Source organism: Osmia bicornis, chromosome 15 (genome assembly GCF_907164935.1).
Source record: "Osmia bicornis bicornis chromosome 15, iOsmBic2.1, whole genome shotgun sequence".
NCBI lineage: Eukaryota > Metazoa > Arthropoda > Insecta > Hymenoptera > Megachilidae > Osmia > Osmia bicornis.
The window spans coordinates 7,634,706-7,654,886 of NC_060230.1; the positions used below are offsets into that span (position 1 = coordinate 7,634,706).

The 20,181-nt window shown below is 34.2% G+C and overlaps 2 protein-coding genes across 7 annotated transcripts in view; one reads left to right on the top strand and one right to left on the bottom strand.

The window, feature by feature from the left end:
* LOC114875673 (RNA-binding protein Pasilla) overlaps positions 1-20,181 on the bottom strand; it is a 33,084-nt gene that overhangs the window by 7,767 nt on the left and 5,136 nt on the right. For 3 of the 6 annotated variants that reach the window (XM_029186237.2, XM_029186241.2, XM_029186242.2), the window contains exons 2-5: positions 19,794-19,940; positions 19,576-19,733; positions 19,097-19,448; positions 15,931-18,985 (exon numbers count right to left, since the gene is read on the bottom strand). In XM_029186237.2, coding sequence (XP_029042070.1) covers positions 18,216-18,985; positions 19,097-19,448; positions 19,576-19,733; positions 19,794-19,940 — 1,427 coding nt within the window. In that variant the 3' untranslated portion in view covers positions 15,931-18,215. Of the gene's footprint in view, positions 1-15,930; positions 18,986-19,096; positions 19,449-19,575; positions 19,734-19,793; positions 19,941-20,181 lie in introns of those variants that run through there. The other 3 variants (XM_029186240.2, XM_029186239.2, XM_029186236.2) reach the window with 3 other exon arrangements.
* On the top strand, positions 176-6,835 carry LOC114875675 (probable maleylacetoacetate isomerase 2). The gene is made up of 5 exons (XM_029186244.2): positions 176-449; positions 793-844; positions 902-1,050; positions 1,126-1,330; positions 1,390-6,835. Exons 1-5 carry the CDS (start codon positions 432-434, stop codon positions 1,617-1,619), a joined length of 654 nt encoding a protein of 217 aa, XP_029042077.1. The 5' UTR covers positions 176-431; the 3' UTR covers positions 1,620-6,835.

Consider the following 20,181-nt stretch of genomic DNA (forward strand, 5'->3'; position numbering starts at 1 on the left):
GAATCCTACCTTATACATATTTCCAATCAAATTACAAAAACTGGTAATTAAATTGCAAATTAACTGGTATGAAATGACGAACGTAAGAAGATGTTAATAAAATAATGTTTGATCAGGAACGATGCGGAGAAGAGATAGTTAATGAATAAATATGTAAGACTTTACGGTTACGTCAACCTTCAAGGTTTTTTGTATCGTACAGCACTGCTTGCTATCGGAAAGTGGATGGTGATTGGTTGCATGAACCCCAGACTAGAATGGGGCAGTAGAATGGGACGTCTGGCAATCGAATAAGAGAGGAGGGAGGAGTGATTTCGCGCGTTGAACGGACACCGAATAATTTTCGAAGGAATTCACGAACCACAGCATCGTCTCGAGTAATCGAGCTGATAATCGAGCAGGCGAGTCCGTCCATCGAAGCCTGAGACGAGATGTCCGTCATGGGAAAGGTAAGAGAATTATCAGTCTAATATATCGAAGCCGACATCGTTGCAGAGATGTTGCTTTTATTACTGCTTCTTTATTCGCGATAACATCATATGTTTGCACGTTCGATTAAAATTCGCATTAGTCCGCGACCAATATGTTTCTTAAAGTTATCTCGTACTGTTTACGATCTTCCGTGATCGTTACTTTATTCTTTTCTCAGCTAAAAATCCGCTTTTGCTTGACCGGCTCGCGCAAACCAGTATATAGCTTTGTTAACGTGCCGCCTGGAGCCGGTAAACATCGCGAATTTTTTCCCGAGTACTTATCTTGATTTTCTCTTCTTTTTTTTTTTTTCATTCGTAGCCAGTACTCTACTCCTATTGGCGGAGTTCTTGCTCGTGGAGGGTCCGAATTGGTAAGTTAAAAATTTTTTTATTTATTGGATAAATTCAGTAACGTCATCTTTTCACAGCATTGAATTTGAAGGAAATTCCATACGATATAAAACCAGTTAGCTTGATAAAGGGTGGTGGAGAACAACATTCCAATGAATTTCGTGAAATTAATCCAATGGAGCAGGTGCCTGCACTTCATATCGACAATCATACGTTAATAGAATCTGTGAGTTTATGAACAATTCTATTTTTCTGATTAATTAAAAACAGTGCGTGTACTCATGGGAATGTCTTCGTTAAGCTAAATATCCTGCAATATCTGGAGGAAACTAGACCACACCGGCCCTTAATGCCTGCAGATCCGGTGAAAAGAGCTAGAGTTAGAGAAATTTGCGAGGTCATTGCCAGTGGTATTCAACCTTTGCAAAATTTAGTCGTGTTGATTTATGTCGGAGAAGAACGTAAAAAGGAATGGGCTCAGCATTGGATCACTAGAGGTTTAACAGGTATGCCGATAATTAAAGTAAAATTCTGGTTTGATAATAATGAAAATTATATTTTTCAGCTGTAGAAAAATTATTGTCATCTAGTGCAGGAAAATACTGTGTAGGAGATGAAATCACATTAGCAGATTGCTGCCTAATACCACAAATATTTAACGCAAGGAGGTTTCTAGTTGATTTAAGACCTTTCCCGACTATTTTAAGGGTAGATCGTCATTTAGAAAATCATCCTGCATTCACTGCAGCTCATCCAAATAATCAGCCTGATTGTCCTCCAGAGGCAACCAAGTAGCAAGCAAGGCAGACCACCCTTTTCCTCTTCTAATCTATTAGAAGTAGGAAGAGAGGTGGTCCTATTTTGTGGTTCTATAGTGACAAAAGGTGGTGCAACCTCACTTCCATTAAAATTAGTAACATGTAATTATGTTATACTGATGATAACATACACATGAATTTTTCAAAGTATACCTTATTTTTTTAACAATCGTACGTTGATAAATTGACTGAAATAATCATGGGTACATTTTAAATGAAACAATCTTTTAATGATTTTTATAAGTAGCGTTTTTACTTGTTTTAGCACGAGTTTGTAATACACCTTTTATCACTTATGAACTGCGTATAAGTACTGAAATGGCAAACAGTGTAGAGTATTTAACTCTATAATAATTTTCATTTATATATAAAATCGAATTACGTGCTGTGCCATCGATGTCGATTAGGGACGGAACGCTGTTCCATTTCTGTACTTATTCAAAGGATAGAAATGTTGGCCTGTTTTTAATTTTGTTATGTTTTTTCATTGGTTTTATATACACAGAATCAAAATTAACAAAAAAAAAATGAATAAAATAAGAATGATAAAGAATTCGTCTTCGTGCAGTACTTACAATATTACTTTGTAAAGTGTATTGACCTATTCTAAATAGGTTCTGTTGTCTGAAATCAAAAGTTTACTTTTTATACACTTACAATAATATAATTTTTCGATTACTTTTAGCTTACATAGATTAAGAAGAAGTGTTGCTATTAAATAATATTAAATATAACTTTAAATTCTTTACCGAGTATAAAGTAGCAGATCTAACATCGCAAACGCACATACTTAAATATACACCGACTAAATAGAAAAAAGGAAACGTGTAATAAGGGAATGCAGTCTGCTCAAACTTCATAATATTGAGGAATGAAAAGTACAAATCAAATTCTTTTCTTTCGAAAGCTTTCGTCTTTGGCTACGTTTCGTTACTCCCTGTATCCACGAAATGAAACATAAAAATGTTAGATGCAAATGCAAACTTTCGTTTCTGGTACTTCTTATTTCTTTTTTAATTGTCATATATAACACAAAAGCTCGTGATGCGTACGTTAAATAAAACGTACCTATTCCTTCGTAAACATTCCGCAAACATACCGAAAACTAAAACGACAGAAATAGAAAAGAAATATTGTTAACGTTTGTACTGAATAATTTTTTTAAGTAATCTTTCTTTACAAATAGATACAAACGATAACCAAGAGTGGATCGTAGAAAAATTCATCGAATATTTCTACGTTTCATTATTGAGCACACTCGAATACTTGACAGTGTATTTTTTGCGAGACATAATCTTATATAGAGATACATTTTTTTATTGTACCGCCTATATTGTATAACTTCTATATATATATATATATACTATATATATATATATATATTTTGTAGTTTTATACATAAAGTGATACGTTTATTAATACGACAAAGGCTACAAGACTTCAAAGATAATACTGTACTTGTGTGTCGAACAATGTTAATAATTTTCTATCTGTTAGCATCGTTCCTTATTGCCGGCTTCCTTCTTGCCGTCATTTTTCCACAAAGAACAAAGACTAATCTTGATTTCCAACGAGGGTCGTATGATCATGAATTAACATTCTGGAAAATATTGTACGACACAGAAACGGAGGGGTATTTGTTTGCACGTTTCTTCGCGCTAGACGATTAGTAATTGTTATAATTTATATTATAATGAAGAAGGAGAATAACAGAGATATACATTTCATATTTAAACGCGTGTGCATTATGTAAGCGAGTGACTAGATAATAATGTATATAATTTTTATACCAACAAGTTTTATGGCTCCATGCAGGAAAACCAGTCTAGATTATTAACAAGAGTGTTTTTCGTATAGCATCTCTTAAAGCGTACAGCATAAATGTTTTATAACGAGAAGGAGGAATGAATGCAAACAACTGATACCCTTCCTTAATCGCACAACAGAATCTGTTCTTCATTATTGAATGAAAGGAGGAGAGACTTAGATGTTTTTAACTATATTTGTTATTTTTACAACTGAGTATTGATAACAAGTGAGATGAATAATATTTTGGTGGAAAGTTTTTATTTAATCTACGGTAATTGCTTGGAAACACATTTGTGAAATGAGATACCGACAACTACTTTTAACGTACGCTGCTTTTACGCTCTATTAGCTTGTTCGCGAACACGTGTGTGCGAGTCTGTAACGAAAATATTCTCGTTTCCTACACGTTCCGTGCTGCATAAATCACGTATGGAGAACAGGTGCAAGATACTATATCTTATTGCTTAATTATTATAGAAAGCTGTGGTTATAATACATTCATTATCCTCTTGTTTCGCTTTTTAGTCTTCCACGCTTGATCCGAGAAAGTTGTGCCTCTGAATCAGTGGACACGGAACGTGTTTAAAACCACAGACACACATATGACACACGCAGGACATAGAGAATGAATTATTGTATAGCTGAACGAGGTTAAAGGCGATAACGAGTTAGAACTTTTATTTCCACTGGTCCTAAATAGACTTTAGTTAGGTAGAGCTGCGTACCATTTGTAAAAGGATGCGTGAGGTAATTGTAGAAGGAGCAAATGCGACTATGTATAAAATAAGAATACAAACAAGAAACTTAACGGGAAAACAAACGAACCGATATGATACGCATAGATATTTTGTAAGTGAAAAAAAAAAAATGAATTATGTACGTTCACTGCTTATGAGGAATAATAAATTCTGTGTCATAGTGTATGGGTCTTTAATTTGAAAATCTAAGAAGATTAGGTGGGGAATAGAAATCGTCATCAACTCAATTAATTAGTAATAATGAGCACTCGATCATTCCTGTGATCTCATTGTAAACTGTAATCAAAAGAATAAATGGTAGAAAGACTCGCGGTTTGTATTTCCCGCCACTCTGTTCGCGCATGCGCGTTTGGCACATCACTCCCATTTGAAAAGAGTATACACTTATGGAGGTGCGTTTACCGCAGTAACAACATTATGTCTTTATTGATAGGATTATTCTCGTGTTAGCAAATTAATCGTTGCACGATGGAACAATGAAAACAATGAAACGGAAATACACGCAGTTTGACAAACTATGATATAGAATGCAACTTACCCGGTATAAGAAGTTTCAAACAATCCACCGTGGAATATTCCAAACAATTGGTACACGCATGTATTGAAACGAAAATAGACCGAAGCAAAAGCAAACTGTCCATACTTATGCTTTTCCCTTTCAACGACAAGCGTTCTTATTTCTAAACTAGATACTCTTTCGTTTTCAATATCTTTATTACAAATCCATCGTGTAAAAAAATACATTCCCTTATCTATACTGACTAGTTAGAATAGCACCTTTTCGACGTCGAATTTTTGTACGCTGACGAAATGCATTGGGAACCAAATAGGTCCCAAATTACCGTGTAGAGGGCGTTGAAACAGAAGAGGGTTCAAGATCTCGTTCCCTTCCATTGCTTTTTTATACGGTACAAGAAGTACTGTCTTGTAGGTCTTGAACCTTTTTCTTGTAACACCTTGTACACCAGATGATATGCTATTCCAAACGCGAGGTACAACAATAAAAAAAATATGACACGGTTATAACGAGTAACATTAAATAATATTAATCGAAATCTGTGATGTACCTCTGCGCTCTTTTTTTTATCGTTCGACGGTGCTACGAAACATTGAATGTACGATTTCATCGTTTCACTCGCTGTACAACAGACGAGATGAACGAGAGGATCCTCGTCACTTTTATATCGCATACAAACACACTTTTCTTCTTTTACTTTTCTTTTCTTCGCGCACATATACGGTAGACTTACAGACTAATGGAACGATCTAAAAATTCTATATACACATTATCGATCAGGTATTTTACAGGTACACGTGCTACCATTAGGGTGTTTCATCAAAATTCGGAAGATTCGTGACCTTCCCAATTTCGACAAAATTACAAATTTGCTTAGGATCAACTGGATGTTATATTGGACAGAGAGTGAAAGAGGAAGAAAAAGAGAACCGTAGGTGCTCCATGGATACCGGAGACTTACACAGGGCGTTTCAAGAAAGATGTACACCGTTACTTAGGTGGCACCAAGATGGCGGCCGCCGAACAGCTGATCGTTCGAAAACTTAATCTTCAATCGCTTATACTACAGAAACACAGCCCCTGTTTTATGCAATTTTCATGGTGTATGTCTCTTTTCAACCCCTTGCCTTAAAATTTCTTTCTCGAATACGACTGCTATAATTACTACTAAATTGCGAATGTTCATGCATTTACGATAGTGTACTTAACCCCTCCGTTAATAGACTACCAATGGACACTATGAACGTGACTTGATGTCAGAAGGCAAGGGGTTAAGATAAAAATAAGAAGAATTCTGTGAGCTCAGAGAAACTTGACGAAATGAGAAAGAAAGAAAGAAGAATGCGTATGACGATCATACAACGACAACTGAATGGATAAAATGGATGGATCGATGGAGCAAATGGATGGACGCTCGGTGGCCAGGTCATGAAATGAAGAACAACAGAATGCATTTAATGAGCGATTGTTTATTATGCTCTTATGGTCACTTGTCATACAGGTAACGATGCTTTCTCATGAGTGAAAATAGTTAATATATTATGTTTAATTATTTATAATTATTTAACATTGAATGGAATAACTCTCTGATGATGAAAGAATAACAATTCATGGATGCAAATAAATGTGGTTAGAGCGTGTAAAGTAATTATTTAGATTAAAATTCAAAAAATGCTGTGAACTAATTGTGTGTGTATATATATAATATATACTTCATCAATAACAATGTAGCGGTGCCCAAGAGGTCACGATGTGGGTGGTAATACCCAACAAACATTTTAACCAGCAAAATTATCAAATAAAAAAAAAAGAAAGAAAAGAACGTATCGTTCCGTCGTATCGCGTTCTTGATCAACAGAGACTTCTCGTATATGTATGCGTGTGTGTGTGTGTGTAATGTGTGTATGTATGTTTAATAGGCTTGCAAAAGCCCTTTGTGATGCATGCTCGCTTGTCTTTCGCGGTTTAACCGATCTCTATCATCTCGAGTATCACACTTTGATCCTTCTGATATTCGTTTCGTTCGTGAATTTCGCGTCGAACGATTCGCCTGATCGAATGCAATAATATTCCCCTTTCTTTCAATGATAAAAGATACGATGTACAGGTTAGAAGTCTCATTCGTGAAAAAAAAAAAAGTTAACGCAGCTTTTTGTGCACTCGATACAAATCTGACCATCGTTCGTTTGCCGAAGGAGGTTATAAAAACAAAGGGACGAACGAACGTTTCATTTTCCCTGCTTTGACACGCGACAATTATAGTATTTTGTTTGTTTCTTGTAATAAAAGAACGTACGACGTGCATCCCTTTCTTTAATATATAGCTTTGTCAAGTGAGAGTAAAGGTTAAAGTAGTTTACGTGACGTGGAGGAGAATTGAAGATGGTGTGAACAGAGATCGTCATCAACATAATTAAAAAATACACTGATCGTGAGCGATAAAGATCCGCGCGATAGAAGATCCAAACGGTGTCTGAGAAGTAGTGGGGGAGAGGCCCAATATATATACCTTCCGATAACCGGCCTGCGCATGCGCGTCGGAACCTTCACTCTCGCTTGGCGCGCAACTATACATGATTCAAACGATTCTTAATAGTTAACAACCCTATATAGTTTCTTTTTCTTGTTTCTTATTCGCTGAAAGAGAGTTTTACTCGTCTATAGGTGTGTATATGTGTGCATATATATACGTATTTATTTATATATATATACACACATAATGTTTGTCTTGAAAGAATATGATCTATTCTCCTGCCGCCAAACTTATCGCACAACAATAATCTGAATTAAATCTAAAATTCCTTGTGAACGTTCGAAGCTGAATCGCAATACCCTTTTTCTCGGGAGGTGAGACCTCGGAATATATATATATATATATATATATATATATATATATATAAACATATAGATATATACATATATATATATACATATATATATATGTACGTTAAAAAATACAATTTCGCTTACTGTTCTTGATGCACCGTTTCTCAATATTATATATGTATATATATCCTGACGAAAAACGAAGAAACGAGAAGGAAGGAGTAAAAAAAGAAAAGAAAACGAAAGATCGAGCGCGTTAAACGGGCGTCGATTGTGAACAAATAAATTCTCTATTTTCATTTTCTTTTTTTCTCTTCATTTCGCTAACTTTAAGTGGCACTCGATCGAAAAAGGGAATCATTCACCCTGTTTCCTTTCCCTTTCGTTTCTGTTCGTTTTTATATTTCTCCGTCTATCACACGGTCGTCGTGCCTCTTCGCTCATTTACTCTGTTTTCTTTATAGCCAAAGGAATGTAAGGTACAATACTTGAATCGTGGTTCCATCGTGATCAGTGACGAACGAATCCTCTCTATTGGTACCTTTTCTCTCGCAGCCAGCTGCTATTCGAAATTCGAAATATATTCGTGGAAGATAATAATAATAATAATAATGCTATTTATCCCGTGTTAACATATAAGTTTGCGCGGGCTATCGTTCATTCGGACGCGACCCTTTCAAATTCGAAGGTGAAGCACAAACGCGCGGCACTGCGTTTCGCATCTCGTGAAACAACCCTCTATTCTTTATATTTTATCATTATTATTATTTTTCTTGGTATCGTGTTGTTTCTTTTTCTTTTTTTTTTTTCATTTTCCGTGTATAGGCATGCAACAATTCGCGTTACACAAGTGTCGTAACGCTGTTCCTTTAGATGCATATTTATGAAAGTTCCTGTGTGTATGTGTGTGTGTGTATGTGTACAATAATGACGAGTCGAATGATTCATGAACATGAATGTGCACACGTGCACACCTCGAAGGTGAGCACTATATATATATATATATATATTTATTTATTTATTTATTTATTTCTTCGCGACTTAGCGATCATTAATCTACTTATACTCAACAAGGTACTTAATAGTGTTTTCTTTTTTGTTTTTTTTTTTTTTGTTTTTAATTTCTTCATCATCATCATCATAACCTTTCCTGTTTGTTAAATCCCCGAGCTGCTATGCGCTACTTCTTATCTCAACAATTAACTCACGTATCTTCTCCTATTATGTTTTCCTTATCCCTCCTTTCTTTTTTTATCATTTTTATTTTTAAAATCTTCTCTATACATATACGCTTAGCCAAAATAATATACCGTGTATCAACAGTCTAACTCTAAATTCTCACTTCCAATGAAATAACATTACGATACACACTGTGTTCTTTCTTTTCTTTTTTTTGTACAACCCTTTGTCTTAGTTTTTTTACACGTTAAACGAATGCTCTAAGCCGTTTTAAATATACCCTTTCTGTCACGATTTACGATTTCCCTTTGCTCTGTTCAGATTTTTAAATAGTATTTCCTGTACAATTAATTGTTTCGTATATTCGGTTGTCCGCGACGAGAAAAAGAACAATTTTTCATTTTTTTTTTCCTTTTTTATCAGAAGACTTCGGTACGCATTGCTATTTCGAATACACCAAACGAGGCTCGTTTCGTTTTTTCTATTAGAACAAGCATTTTGTTAGATTTTGTTGACGGAGCGTTTTTATTTTTATTCGATTTCACGACGATAGATTGGAACCTCGCGTTTCACAGAAGACACAAGCGCAGGTTTAATACTCGTTCGGTAAATAACCTTATAAATATGCTCTTCTCTCTAAAATCGGCTAAAAAATTCAGGATATTTCATATCGCCCACAATATCGTTTGTCGTTCTCTCATCCCTCTATTATTCGGTTCATCGTCATTTATTTTTTTACTTCATTTCATTTTATAGACAAAAATAAAAGCCTCTTATTTTTTTTTTTTTATTTTTGTTTTCGTTTAATTCCACGCGTATCTCTACAATAGATAGATCTCTCTCTTTCTTTATATATATTTCATCGTCATCTTTCTTTCTTATATAAAATATTTACAGCCACATGTATTTTTTTTTTTTTTTTTTTTATTTCATCTTCTTTCTTTGTATTATATTCCGCTCTTTTTTTAAGGGTACGTGTATCGTGAAATCGTTAAATCGGTGAAAAATAAAAATAAAAACGAAGCTTCGACGAATGTGGAGGAAAATAATACATGATTATTCGAAGTGCTAGCGGAGAAATTCGAACATGATTGTATACAAAAACGGCAACGTGCACGGTAAATCGAAAATTTTCGTGTACAACATGGAGGTGTTCATAGTGGAGACATCTGAAGGTTAAAAGACTAGTGTTTCACCTGTTAACTGGGTTACCATTTTCAAAATGAAATTATTTTCAACAATCTAGCGTTTGGTATCGTTTTATCGAATTTTGAAAAAATTTCGATTTCCTTCGTTCGAGATAAATCGAAGTCGAACCAGTCGTTTCAAGAAATGGCGGGAACGACGTCGAAAAATCTTTTCTCTTTTTTTTAAATAATTTCAATATCTCTAGGACGAATAGTATACTTTTTCCTTTTCTTTTTATATAGTGACTCATATATTTGTTCAGATACTTGAAAATTCTAAGAATCGTGGTGACACCATACCTTATTGTGGAACTTATAGTAAATTGAACATTAATATCCTATTTTTCCTATACTCTGATAATTATTCGTGTTGAGCACCATTGTACCAATAAAATATAATTATGTTACACAAATAAGTATCAGTCTGATGTGAACAAATATAAAAGTCTCTATTATATTACAATCGATATTTATTCCAGTTAACAGGAAACAGATAAAGATCATCTTCTTATTCCTCGTTCTGTTTCTGACACAAGTTTGCTTGTTTCTACGTTTTAAGAATTCTGCTCTATTGTCGATCAATTTTGAACGCAATCGATTAACTATTATTATCCTTATTATTACTTCTTCATCCTGTTTTTCCCTTCACAACTATCATATCGTATCTCTTAAATATATAATTTATATATATTTAATATTTAATACTTCTTAACATAACGTTACATCTCTATATCAATGTATCATATATTTCTTTTTTTTTTTTCTGTGTTTTATTATTTCCTTCGACTATGGTAAATTTTCACTATATTCATTAAAACACGTTTGATTATTAGCGAACGATTGCAAAACGTGGCAGTAAAGGAATCTTCTCAAGAATATAACAATTCTTAAAGCGTTTCAAATGCAATGTTTCTTTGAAAAAAAAAAAAAAAAACAGTGATTCGAAAGCTGTTTAATTGAAAGAAAAATAGAAGGAAGAAGCAATTCTGAGCTCTACGCAAAGCGACCACACATCTTTACTCTGAAACGATTCAAGAACAGAACGCATTGTTCTTGATTTAAGAAACAATTGAATTTTCTTTTCTCGTCTTTTTACAAAATTCATTCCCCTCGTGTGGTACGTACGCGTGTGTTCGCCAAACGGCAGGTTCGAACTTAGGTATCTGCGATTCGATCACGATCGATAGTGTTCAATGAAATGTACAGCGAAATAATTCATCCATTCCCGCGAATATATATCTCTCTACAAGGTGTTTCAAAAAATAATCCCTCGACAACGGTGAAACGATTCTTTGTACACTTGTAAGAAAAATAAAAGAACTAAAACAAGCATTATACAACTGTGTGTGTATACTTTGTGTGTATGTATCTGTTGTATTTCATTAATACTTCGCAACGGTTTAATATATATATACTCGTGTAAACGAAAAGATTAAACGTATCCCGACATTATTCAAAACAGCCTGCCCGATCGCAGTAAATATACACATCTTTAACAACACGTTTCTACCGTCAAAACGTCAACAAGTGTGGCTGATGGGGATATATCAATATGGCACTAAAGTGATTGGGTGAAGTGTGTGTTTAAATGTCGCGCGAAAAAGTTCTCTTTCTCTGATATCAAATGTGTATCCCTTATATTCCATTTCCTTTCCAAATAATTAATTATTTTACACGCGATAATGATAAATATCATCGTTTACTCTTCATTTGTCCTTTCATTCTTCTCTAGCCCGCCCGAAAAATGGTAAGAAGTGTGCCACGGTACGTGGAAAACAAATATACCAACAGAAGAAGAATAAAAGGAGCACATGGCAAGTCAAGTAATGTCTATGTTACATTAATGGGGTATATTAATCGATCTACAGGGTGTCCCAGAAAGAGTGTTAGTCTTTTAAGGGTATGGTAGCTAGGGTGATTCTGAACATTTTCCTTTGCAAAAATGTTCGAAGTTTCGTTTTTGAGTTATTAAGGAAAAACACTGGCCAATCAGAGCGCGCGGGCTCAGGGACGGCAGGGTACAGTATCAATCATAGTGCCCGTTCGTCTAGTGTATTTTGTAATTTCAAATAATTTATTGAATATTCCAAAGCTTTTATCAGATGATTATGTTAATTATAGTAACACTTTTATTAAATAATTAGATTTATGATATTTGCTGCGGTTAAATTTAGACTCTAAAGTCAGTGCTTTTTCACTAGACTAACGAACACTATGATTGATATTGTACAGTATCAATCATAGTGTCCGTTCGTCTAGTGTATTTTGTAATTTCAAATAAATTATTGAATATTCTAAAGCTTTTATCAGATGATTATGTTAATTAAATTTAACATTTTTATTAAATAATTAGATTTATATTTGCTGCGGTTAAACTTAGACTCCAAAGTCAGTGCTTTTTCACTAGACGAACAATATCAATCATAGTGTCCGTTCGTCTAGTGTATTTTGTAATTTCAAATAAATTATTGAATATTGTAAAACGTTTGTCAGATGATTATCTTAATTAAATTTAACATTTTTATTAAATAATTAGATTTATGATATTTGCTACGGTTAAACTTGGACTCCAAAGTCAGTGCTTTTTCACTAGACGAACAGACACTATGATTGAGGCTACCATCCTTGAGCCCGCGCGCTATGCGCGCTCTGATTGGTCAGTGGGTTTTCCTTAATAATTCAAAAACGAAGCTTCGAACAACATTTTCGCAAAGGAAAATGTTGTTCAGAATCACCCCAGCTACCACCACCTTCAAGGACTAACACTCTTTCTCACTCTGTATAACGATGTTTGCCGACACGAGCCCAAAGTCTAACCAATTTACCGCTACTGAATTTCAGAATCAGAAGGGTTTGCTATATGAGGTATGCTGATTAATGGAATATTAATTAGTATACCAAAGTGGTGGAAGGCTGGAGGTAGAGTTAAGCCTAAGTTACACTTGCAAAAGTACACTAGCGTTAGTATACTCTATCAGTGTAACCTAGTATACCTAGCATACTTAATATTTCATATATTAGAGATGGTATACCCAGCAGTGTAACCCAGGTTTGCCTAGTTGGCAAATAACAAAGGAAATAAAATATTACTGTTAATAAAATAAACAACGTATAGAACGCACTGTCGCACACTTCTGACAAATGTTTTTTTTTTTTCTTTTCTTTAAATTATTTCTTTGAACTCTAATGCAAGTGAATGGGGAAGGTCTGTGCGAGTGGAGGTGAATTAATGATGGAACAATGAATTACGAATGTAGCCTAGCACACACAGCCAAGTTAACGTGACACGGAAAGCCACATATCCGCGTGGCGACAATTGTGTCGAATTCAATAATTATTTATAGTTACTGTTTAACAATAGTTCGTATTAGAATCGAGCGAGTCAATGCAATTCCTACGTTTCCCTGATCAAACTACACACTATTATATGTGTTCTCCACGTGCGAAGAGTTAATAATTTCATCTTTTCTTCCCTTTTCACCCCTTTCTTCCTATCTTTTCCTTCACTCATTCCGTGATTATAAATTGAATTAAAACGTCGAACCTGTAACGTGACACGACTTTTTTATAAGAGACTTTTTTCTTTTTTAAGACACTACGTACACATCTAGACTTATTAATTCGTGTACCAACTATCCACGACTGGACACGGCACGGTGTCGAAGAATTGTTTATGCGCCTTTCCTCGCTTGGAGAAAGGAGCAAGAAACGGAACGAAGAAAAACTGTACAAAATAAAGCGTCGTATATGGAGATAAGAGAAGAATTCGTCTAAACCTGTTACGACTGCCGGCTTCGAATTAATCTAACACGGTGTTTCGCGTTCCGATATTGTTAAACAACTCGTAGGTAACAAATAGACTGGCCAACCAATACTGTTCCTGCCACTTTGCACCAGAGGTATCTGCGTGTTTGTTTCGTTTCAATTTTTTTTTCTTTCTTTTTTGACAAACGACAAGCAGTAATCGAATTCCCGCCAAACCTTTTACTACCGTACGAATTTCTAATATGGAATTTTGTGTCTAGCAATTGCAATTCGATCTTTAACACGTTGACTGCCGATACAATTATTATAATCCGTAACGAGAGCGTTAAAAATATTAACGATTAATTTTGTAACCGTTCTAAAAATAGTTTAAGAACATCAAAAATTCCTGTTAAAGAATATTATGAATTAATTTCTTTAACCCTTTCGTTACGAAAGCGATCGACCCCTGAGATTATCGGTCCGAAAGGCCACTGATAGTCGACGATTGCCATGCAGTTATTAAGCTTCCAAATTTCGATTGAATTTTTCATTTAAAACGAGAATCTGAAAATGATTAATTTTTCATTTTACCATAAGCAGTCAACGTGTTAAAAAATAAATTCGTCTAACGTGTGTAGAATGGATACCGATGCGTATCGTTACCCCCGCAAGATTCACGATATTTATAAAATACTAATTATTGTACAGACGTATAAATCGCTAAAGGAAACACTTATATTAGACTGGCTGATCTCTATGGCTTTCCTATACCATGGATGCAAGATATTTAACCCTTTCGCTGCGTTATGTTATTAGCGCAATTATCATCAATGTTAATCGATTTTTACAGCGAAAGGGTTAAATATCCAAAGCATTCATTATCCACCGTAAAAACCAACATTATAAATATCGCTAACTGACATACAAAATCTGAATTGCACCTGTAACACCATCGTCTATCATTCGTTAAGAACGATCAATCCTCTTGGCATCGTTCTGCCAAATAACAAACAATTTTTACACCGTCCCGAACAAATAAACTCTAATGATTTTTACAGCACTATCAACAACATTGTATCGTGGCATTTTTCATGTACTGGCAGCTGACGAATAATATATCCCTGTCCCTCCCTCCCTTATAGTTCCATCACAGCTAGCCTTATTAACAATATATCTGCATTACTAAAGGAATGTGTTTACTGAGAGAACCGTATAATAACCTAATGATATTTATCTTCTGCTACCTACAAGTTGTTTTTCTTTTATTTTACACGAAGAATCACTTGCAAGATACGTCTATCTTTATCAGTGTAAAAAAAAAAAGAAGAAAAATTTAGACTTGATCGAAAAATGGGACAAGAAACGTTTAGAACAAATGTTAGAAAAATGAAAACTGTTGCTTGCCAAGAAGCAGCACAGAAGAAAATCCAAATTGAGTACCTATCCTTTTTTTTTTTTTTTTTCGAAAATGATGATTTAATTGGAAACACACCTGCCCACCGGCAGTCGAGAATCACAAAAGGTATTACAGAATAAAAAGAAAAGCGGCAACAGGATTAAAATTCAGAGTATCATCGATACGATAGATACGATGCGATGATGGGAAATCAACGTAAATAACTATTATGCTGCCATTCAATTAACGCGCCAATGATGTCGAAACGCAAGCGATTCATAAATTAAATTAACGCTAAAACTCCGTAATGTGTATATATATGTATATATGTATATATTCTATATGAAAGTTTCTCAGAATGTAACTATCTACAGCAACCTAACGGTTAGTTTCGATCATCAGATTCGTGTCTGTGTGATTTTTCCAATGGATATCCTCGTTCCTTTTGCATTTCTGGGCAACAGTGTGAAGTTTAATCGACAATAGTTCACATACAATTTATGGATAAACATAAAAATCATGTTCTACGTACGCGGACGCAAATATATATATATTTTTTGTTTGTTGTCAACAATGTTTATATAATATCATTTCATTACTTATATTAATATCTTTATATATTATATTTATATATGTATATATATACATATATAATTGTATATACACACATGCATATACATATATACATATAAATATGCACATATATGTCATTTAGATTTGTTTTTCTTTTTTTAGATAATATGAATTCTCTTTCAATAATAATAATAATAATAATAATAATAATCTAATTGAAACTTTTCAATGTATAATATATATATTTTGTGTATATATATATGCATCTTTATATGCATACATGTATACATATTATATATATAATATAATATATATATATATATATCTTCTTTTATCTTCTCTCTGTGTGTAATATATTATTACTCATATTATGCGATATTTATGAATATACAATTTATTTTAAAGAGCGGTGAGCCAGCGCTTCCAGCTACGAATTGTACTTCATGTACACTTATATATTTCATTTCACGCTACAGCTAACGTTTTCAGATACTTTAACTAAACCCATTATTGATTACCGCCTATCCCTTTTATATCACCCCTTCTTAAATACCTACCCCCCCTCCCCTCCCCGAGAACAAACAAAAAGAGAAAACAATGATTTGAAACATCTGTTATTAACAATATCTTTCTTTCTTTCTTTCTCTCTCTTTCTCTCTCTCTCTCTCTCTCTCTCTCTCTCTCTCGTTCACTCCATTTCTGTGTATATATATCTTTTCTTTCTTATCTAGCAATGAAATGTAAGCTGTATCTGTATCGACAATTATCAACAGAAACAAAGTTTCCTAGCTAAAATTCATTCCTTATCTAATGATTTGATTCAATGTCAAAGTGCGATTAGTTAAAAAACATCTGTCGAAGATTTGGTTGTCCTTAAATAGAAGCCCTCGTTAAAGCAGTATCATACAGAACCCAAGGATGTATGACATGACTGCTGATCATTTGACAGACACTTTTCAATTCTATTAACAATTAATCTATCTAACGATGTATAATCTCAATCTGTATGGATTTCAATCGAGAGACGTTCAATCATTGCTTAGAAAAGAAATACTTGCTAAGAAGACAAAAATATTTCCATCGAGGATATTCAACGATTAAACTATTGAAAATATACGTGTATATAAATATATAAATATTTCTATACAATAAAAAGAACTGTATTTATGCAGTTTTGTAATCGTAAAAGGAATGACAAAAAAAAACGAAAAAAAAAAAGAAAGAGAAACAATAATGTATGCGAGTGTCAAGAAATGTAAAACTGCATTAATTGAAATTGTATTCAACTGATATACCTTGAAACTAAAAATAATTAGACGAACAATCGAATGTGATTAACGTGCATCTATTAACATTGTATTGTAACTGTACTGAAACTATTACTCGGAAATCTTTCGTTCTAACGAATCGAATGATTCTTATTCTATCGTCCTAGCACAATGAATTCTCCATTCCTAAGGGGATATATGCGAAGAAATAATGAGACTCGATGTTTATATTATCTCTGTGTACATTAATTCTAACGCTATAAGAGTTTCGATGAAGATTTTTTGAGAAATAAAGGCTTTGGGATTCAGAATAAAACTTGGCAATAGGGGGTATTATGTTACTCGTTTAGCTGGACCAGCCAGCATTGTAAATATATAAATATATGTTTATATGTAGAATAGCTCTCCCTTTGTATGTATATTTATCTTCCAGCCAAGTTATTTCTGTTTAACGTATGTAAGATCTTTGGTTTTGCCAAGGTATCACTCTGTACTTAAAAAAAAAAAAAAACTCGTTCGGATAGTATGTTAAGCAAGAGTAAAATTGCTTAATTAGCCTAATCATTTCATAGTTCAAGGAACAGTTCAATACAATAAATTCACAAAACCTGATTTTGTGAATAAACGAATGTAATTTAGTTTCCAAGACACACATTAGAATACGAATTTCTCAGATCGAAGTCATTCAATTTGTGAGTTCTGTATGACCTTGTAACTAAAAGTATCTCTCTCTCGTTATCAATAGATAAATTATGCTCCTATACACAAAACAAAAAAAAAAAATATATATAATCGATTTCGTTTTATGAAACGAAACAATTACCCCGTGGTATCATTGCAATCTCGATCTTTCAAGAACAATTGCGGCCAAATTGTGCCATTTCGTTTCTAAATGTAATTATATAGTTTTATATCATGCCATGTTTTCAATATCCTATACCATACAACTAGATATATTATGTGACTCTGATGTGGTACGTGTGTGTTATTTGTGATAAAGCCCCGTAACGTGGTGTATCACAGAACAATTGTAGTAGTTATCATTTAACATATAATATTTATATATCATAATAATCTTAAAAGATAGATAAATGTTGACGAGCCATGATGGATGCATGAATAGTGATGTGAGAATGCAAGCGCTATTAGTGATGTTGCGACAGATGACAACGGGTGGTAGGTGGTAGTGGACGAGTTTTTTTTTTTTTTCTTTAAAGAAGGGAAGAGAGAGCTACCGTAGCATCATCTCAAGATGTGAAAAGATGAATAACGGAGCTCAATAATGGGGATGAACAAAAGTGCTGTACTTGAAATCAATTGATCATACTGGCGAGGGCATTTTGACGTGCTCGTTTTGCTTCCTCTTCGCTAATCCTCTGCTCAATTAAATATTGAGCAGTGCCGATCGCATTAGGATAACCCGTGATAGTCACTATCCGGTTCCTGGTACCAGGAGCGAACATGCCCTTCTTAGAGATTTGTATGTTGGCGCCACTTAGGTGCTGTATCTCAATCAGGGCACGACCGCCGGGTCCAAGAATAGCTCCCACTATAACCTCTGCAATTTCTATGTCTACTTTCTTGGTTTCCTTGTTGTTCACGTCTACCTGTGTAGGACTCTTACTTACAAGTGATAACTGGTTAGTACCCAGGCCAAACGAATTGTTGTTCAGATGAATAGCACTGGCAGCGGTGTTGTTTTGTCTGAACGGATCAAAGGCCTCGTATCTATCAAGTGTATTACGTGGTGTAGGTGATGTAGATCCAAGGGCAGGTACCGTTCCGATTGGCCCAAATACGCCGCCATTATTGTTCGAACCATTTGCCGTTGTGGTACTATCCATAGGATTTCCAAGGTAACTCATACTCGATGGCATTCCAATCCCCATTCCAAGGAGATTATACTTAGCGAGAGTAGCAATCGCTGATAAAATTTCGCTAGCAGCAGGTTCCGAGAAACCTGCTGTTCGTAGATTTAACTTTATGTGTTCCAACAACTGCGTCGTCACTGGTGCGGTACCAGCTGTTATTGCAGCTCCTAAGTTCAAGTTCAAACTAAGACCAGCACCGTTCAAAAGACTCACTGTGAACAGAAATATACGATGATAGATGAATCAGTTCATTCGGTTACATAATCTTCATTCACACAATTAGTTTCATAACAATTATTTTATTGAAATTATTCAAACAATACCTGTATTAATGCCAGCTGTAGAAGTATACGTCGGTGTACTTGTAGGCGCTTGAGCGTAAGGGCTGCCTGTGGGATTGTAATTAGCTACAGGACCACTTACATCTGCATAACTAACATTGGGGCATATACCACTTTGTGGATCGTCCGCCACTTTAGCTAATATCATCATTAACGCATTTCGATTGTTCTCTTTCTCCCCGATTACCGTTATACATCGTTCTTGTAAAGACACATCTTTTGCCTTTTGACTTATTTGAACATACGAGCCAGATTCTTCTTTAATTTGTTTAATATAGTTTCCAGCTTTACCTATTATCATCCCTGCAGTGCTATTAGGTACCAAAATTTTTACCTAAAAAATTGCATTTATTTTTGTTTACGCATTACTATAATAAATAACTAGGACAACATTAATAAGACAATTTTGACAACAGTGTCAAAATAATGTTTGTAAATAAAAGAGAAAAAAAAGGATTTACCTGTTTGTCCCTCTCTGCCGTGGTCTTTCCTGATTCAGAGTCAACAGTTGTCTTTAACGTGAGATCTGGTTTCTCACGTATTTTATCCATAATAAAATCCATAACTGCCATTATAGCTTCTATACTACCAGTTATTAGGCACACTCTTTCTGTCGTTCCTGAAAACCATACGAATACTGTAACGACAAATAGAACGCATGGAAATGTTTCTACCATACCTGGATAGAAATCGTGTGATTTAGATATTTTAACCTTAGCTCCGGTATCTTTTTGCAATTGAGCAATCGTGTCTCCACCTTTTCCGATAATAGCTCCTGCAGCCACACCAGGGACCAATACTTTGAGGTGATATGTTCCATCTCCTCCTATCGAATACAAACAATGACCAAAGCTTATTATTTTAATCATATAGAAGACGAAACACTTACGTAGCACTTATGTATAAAATATTTATAGAAAAAATAAACAAATAAAATTCTGTTATTTTATTTATGTATCAATGTAAAAAGAGGGTACATATTTGTTGAATTGATGAAAATAAGATAACAATAAAACATAAAGATTAATTTAAAAACATACAATAAATAAATAAATACAACGAATTTA

What these genes read in the sequence shown, in the direction of transcription:
- LOC114875675 (XM_029186244.2), top strand. An exon ending in CTCGTGGAGGGTCCGAATTG is followed by an intron (nt 845 to 901) that starts GTAAGTTAAAAA and finishes ATCTTTTCACAG; the next exon opens with CATTGAATTTGAAGGAAATT. An exon ending in GATCACTAGAGGTTTAACAG is followed by an intron (nt 1,331 to 1,389) that starts GTATGCCGATAA and finishes TATATTTTTCAG; the next exon opens with CTGTAGAAAAATTATTGTCA.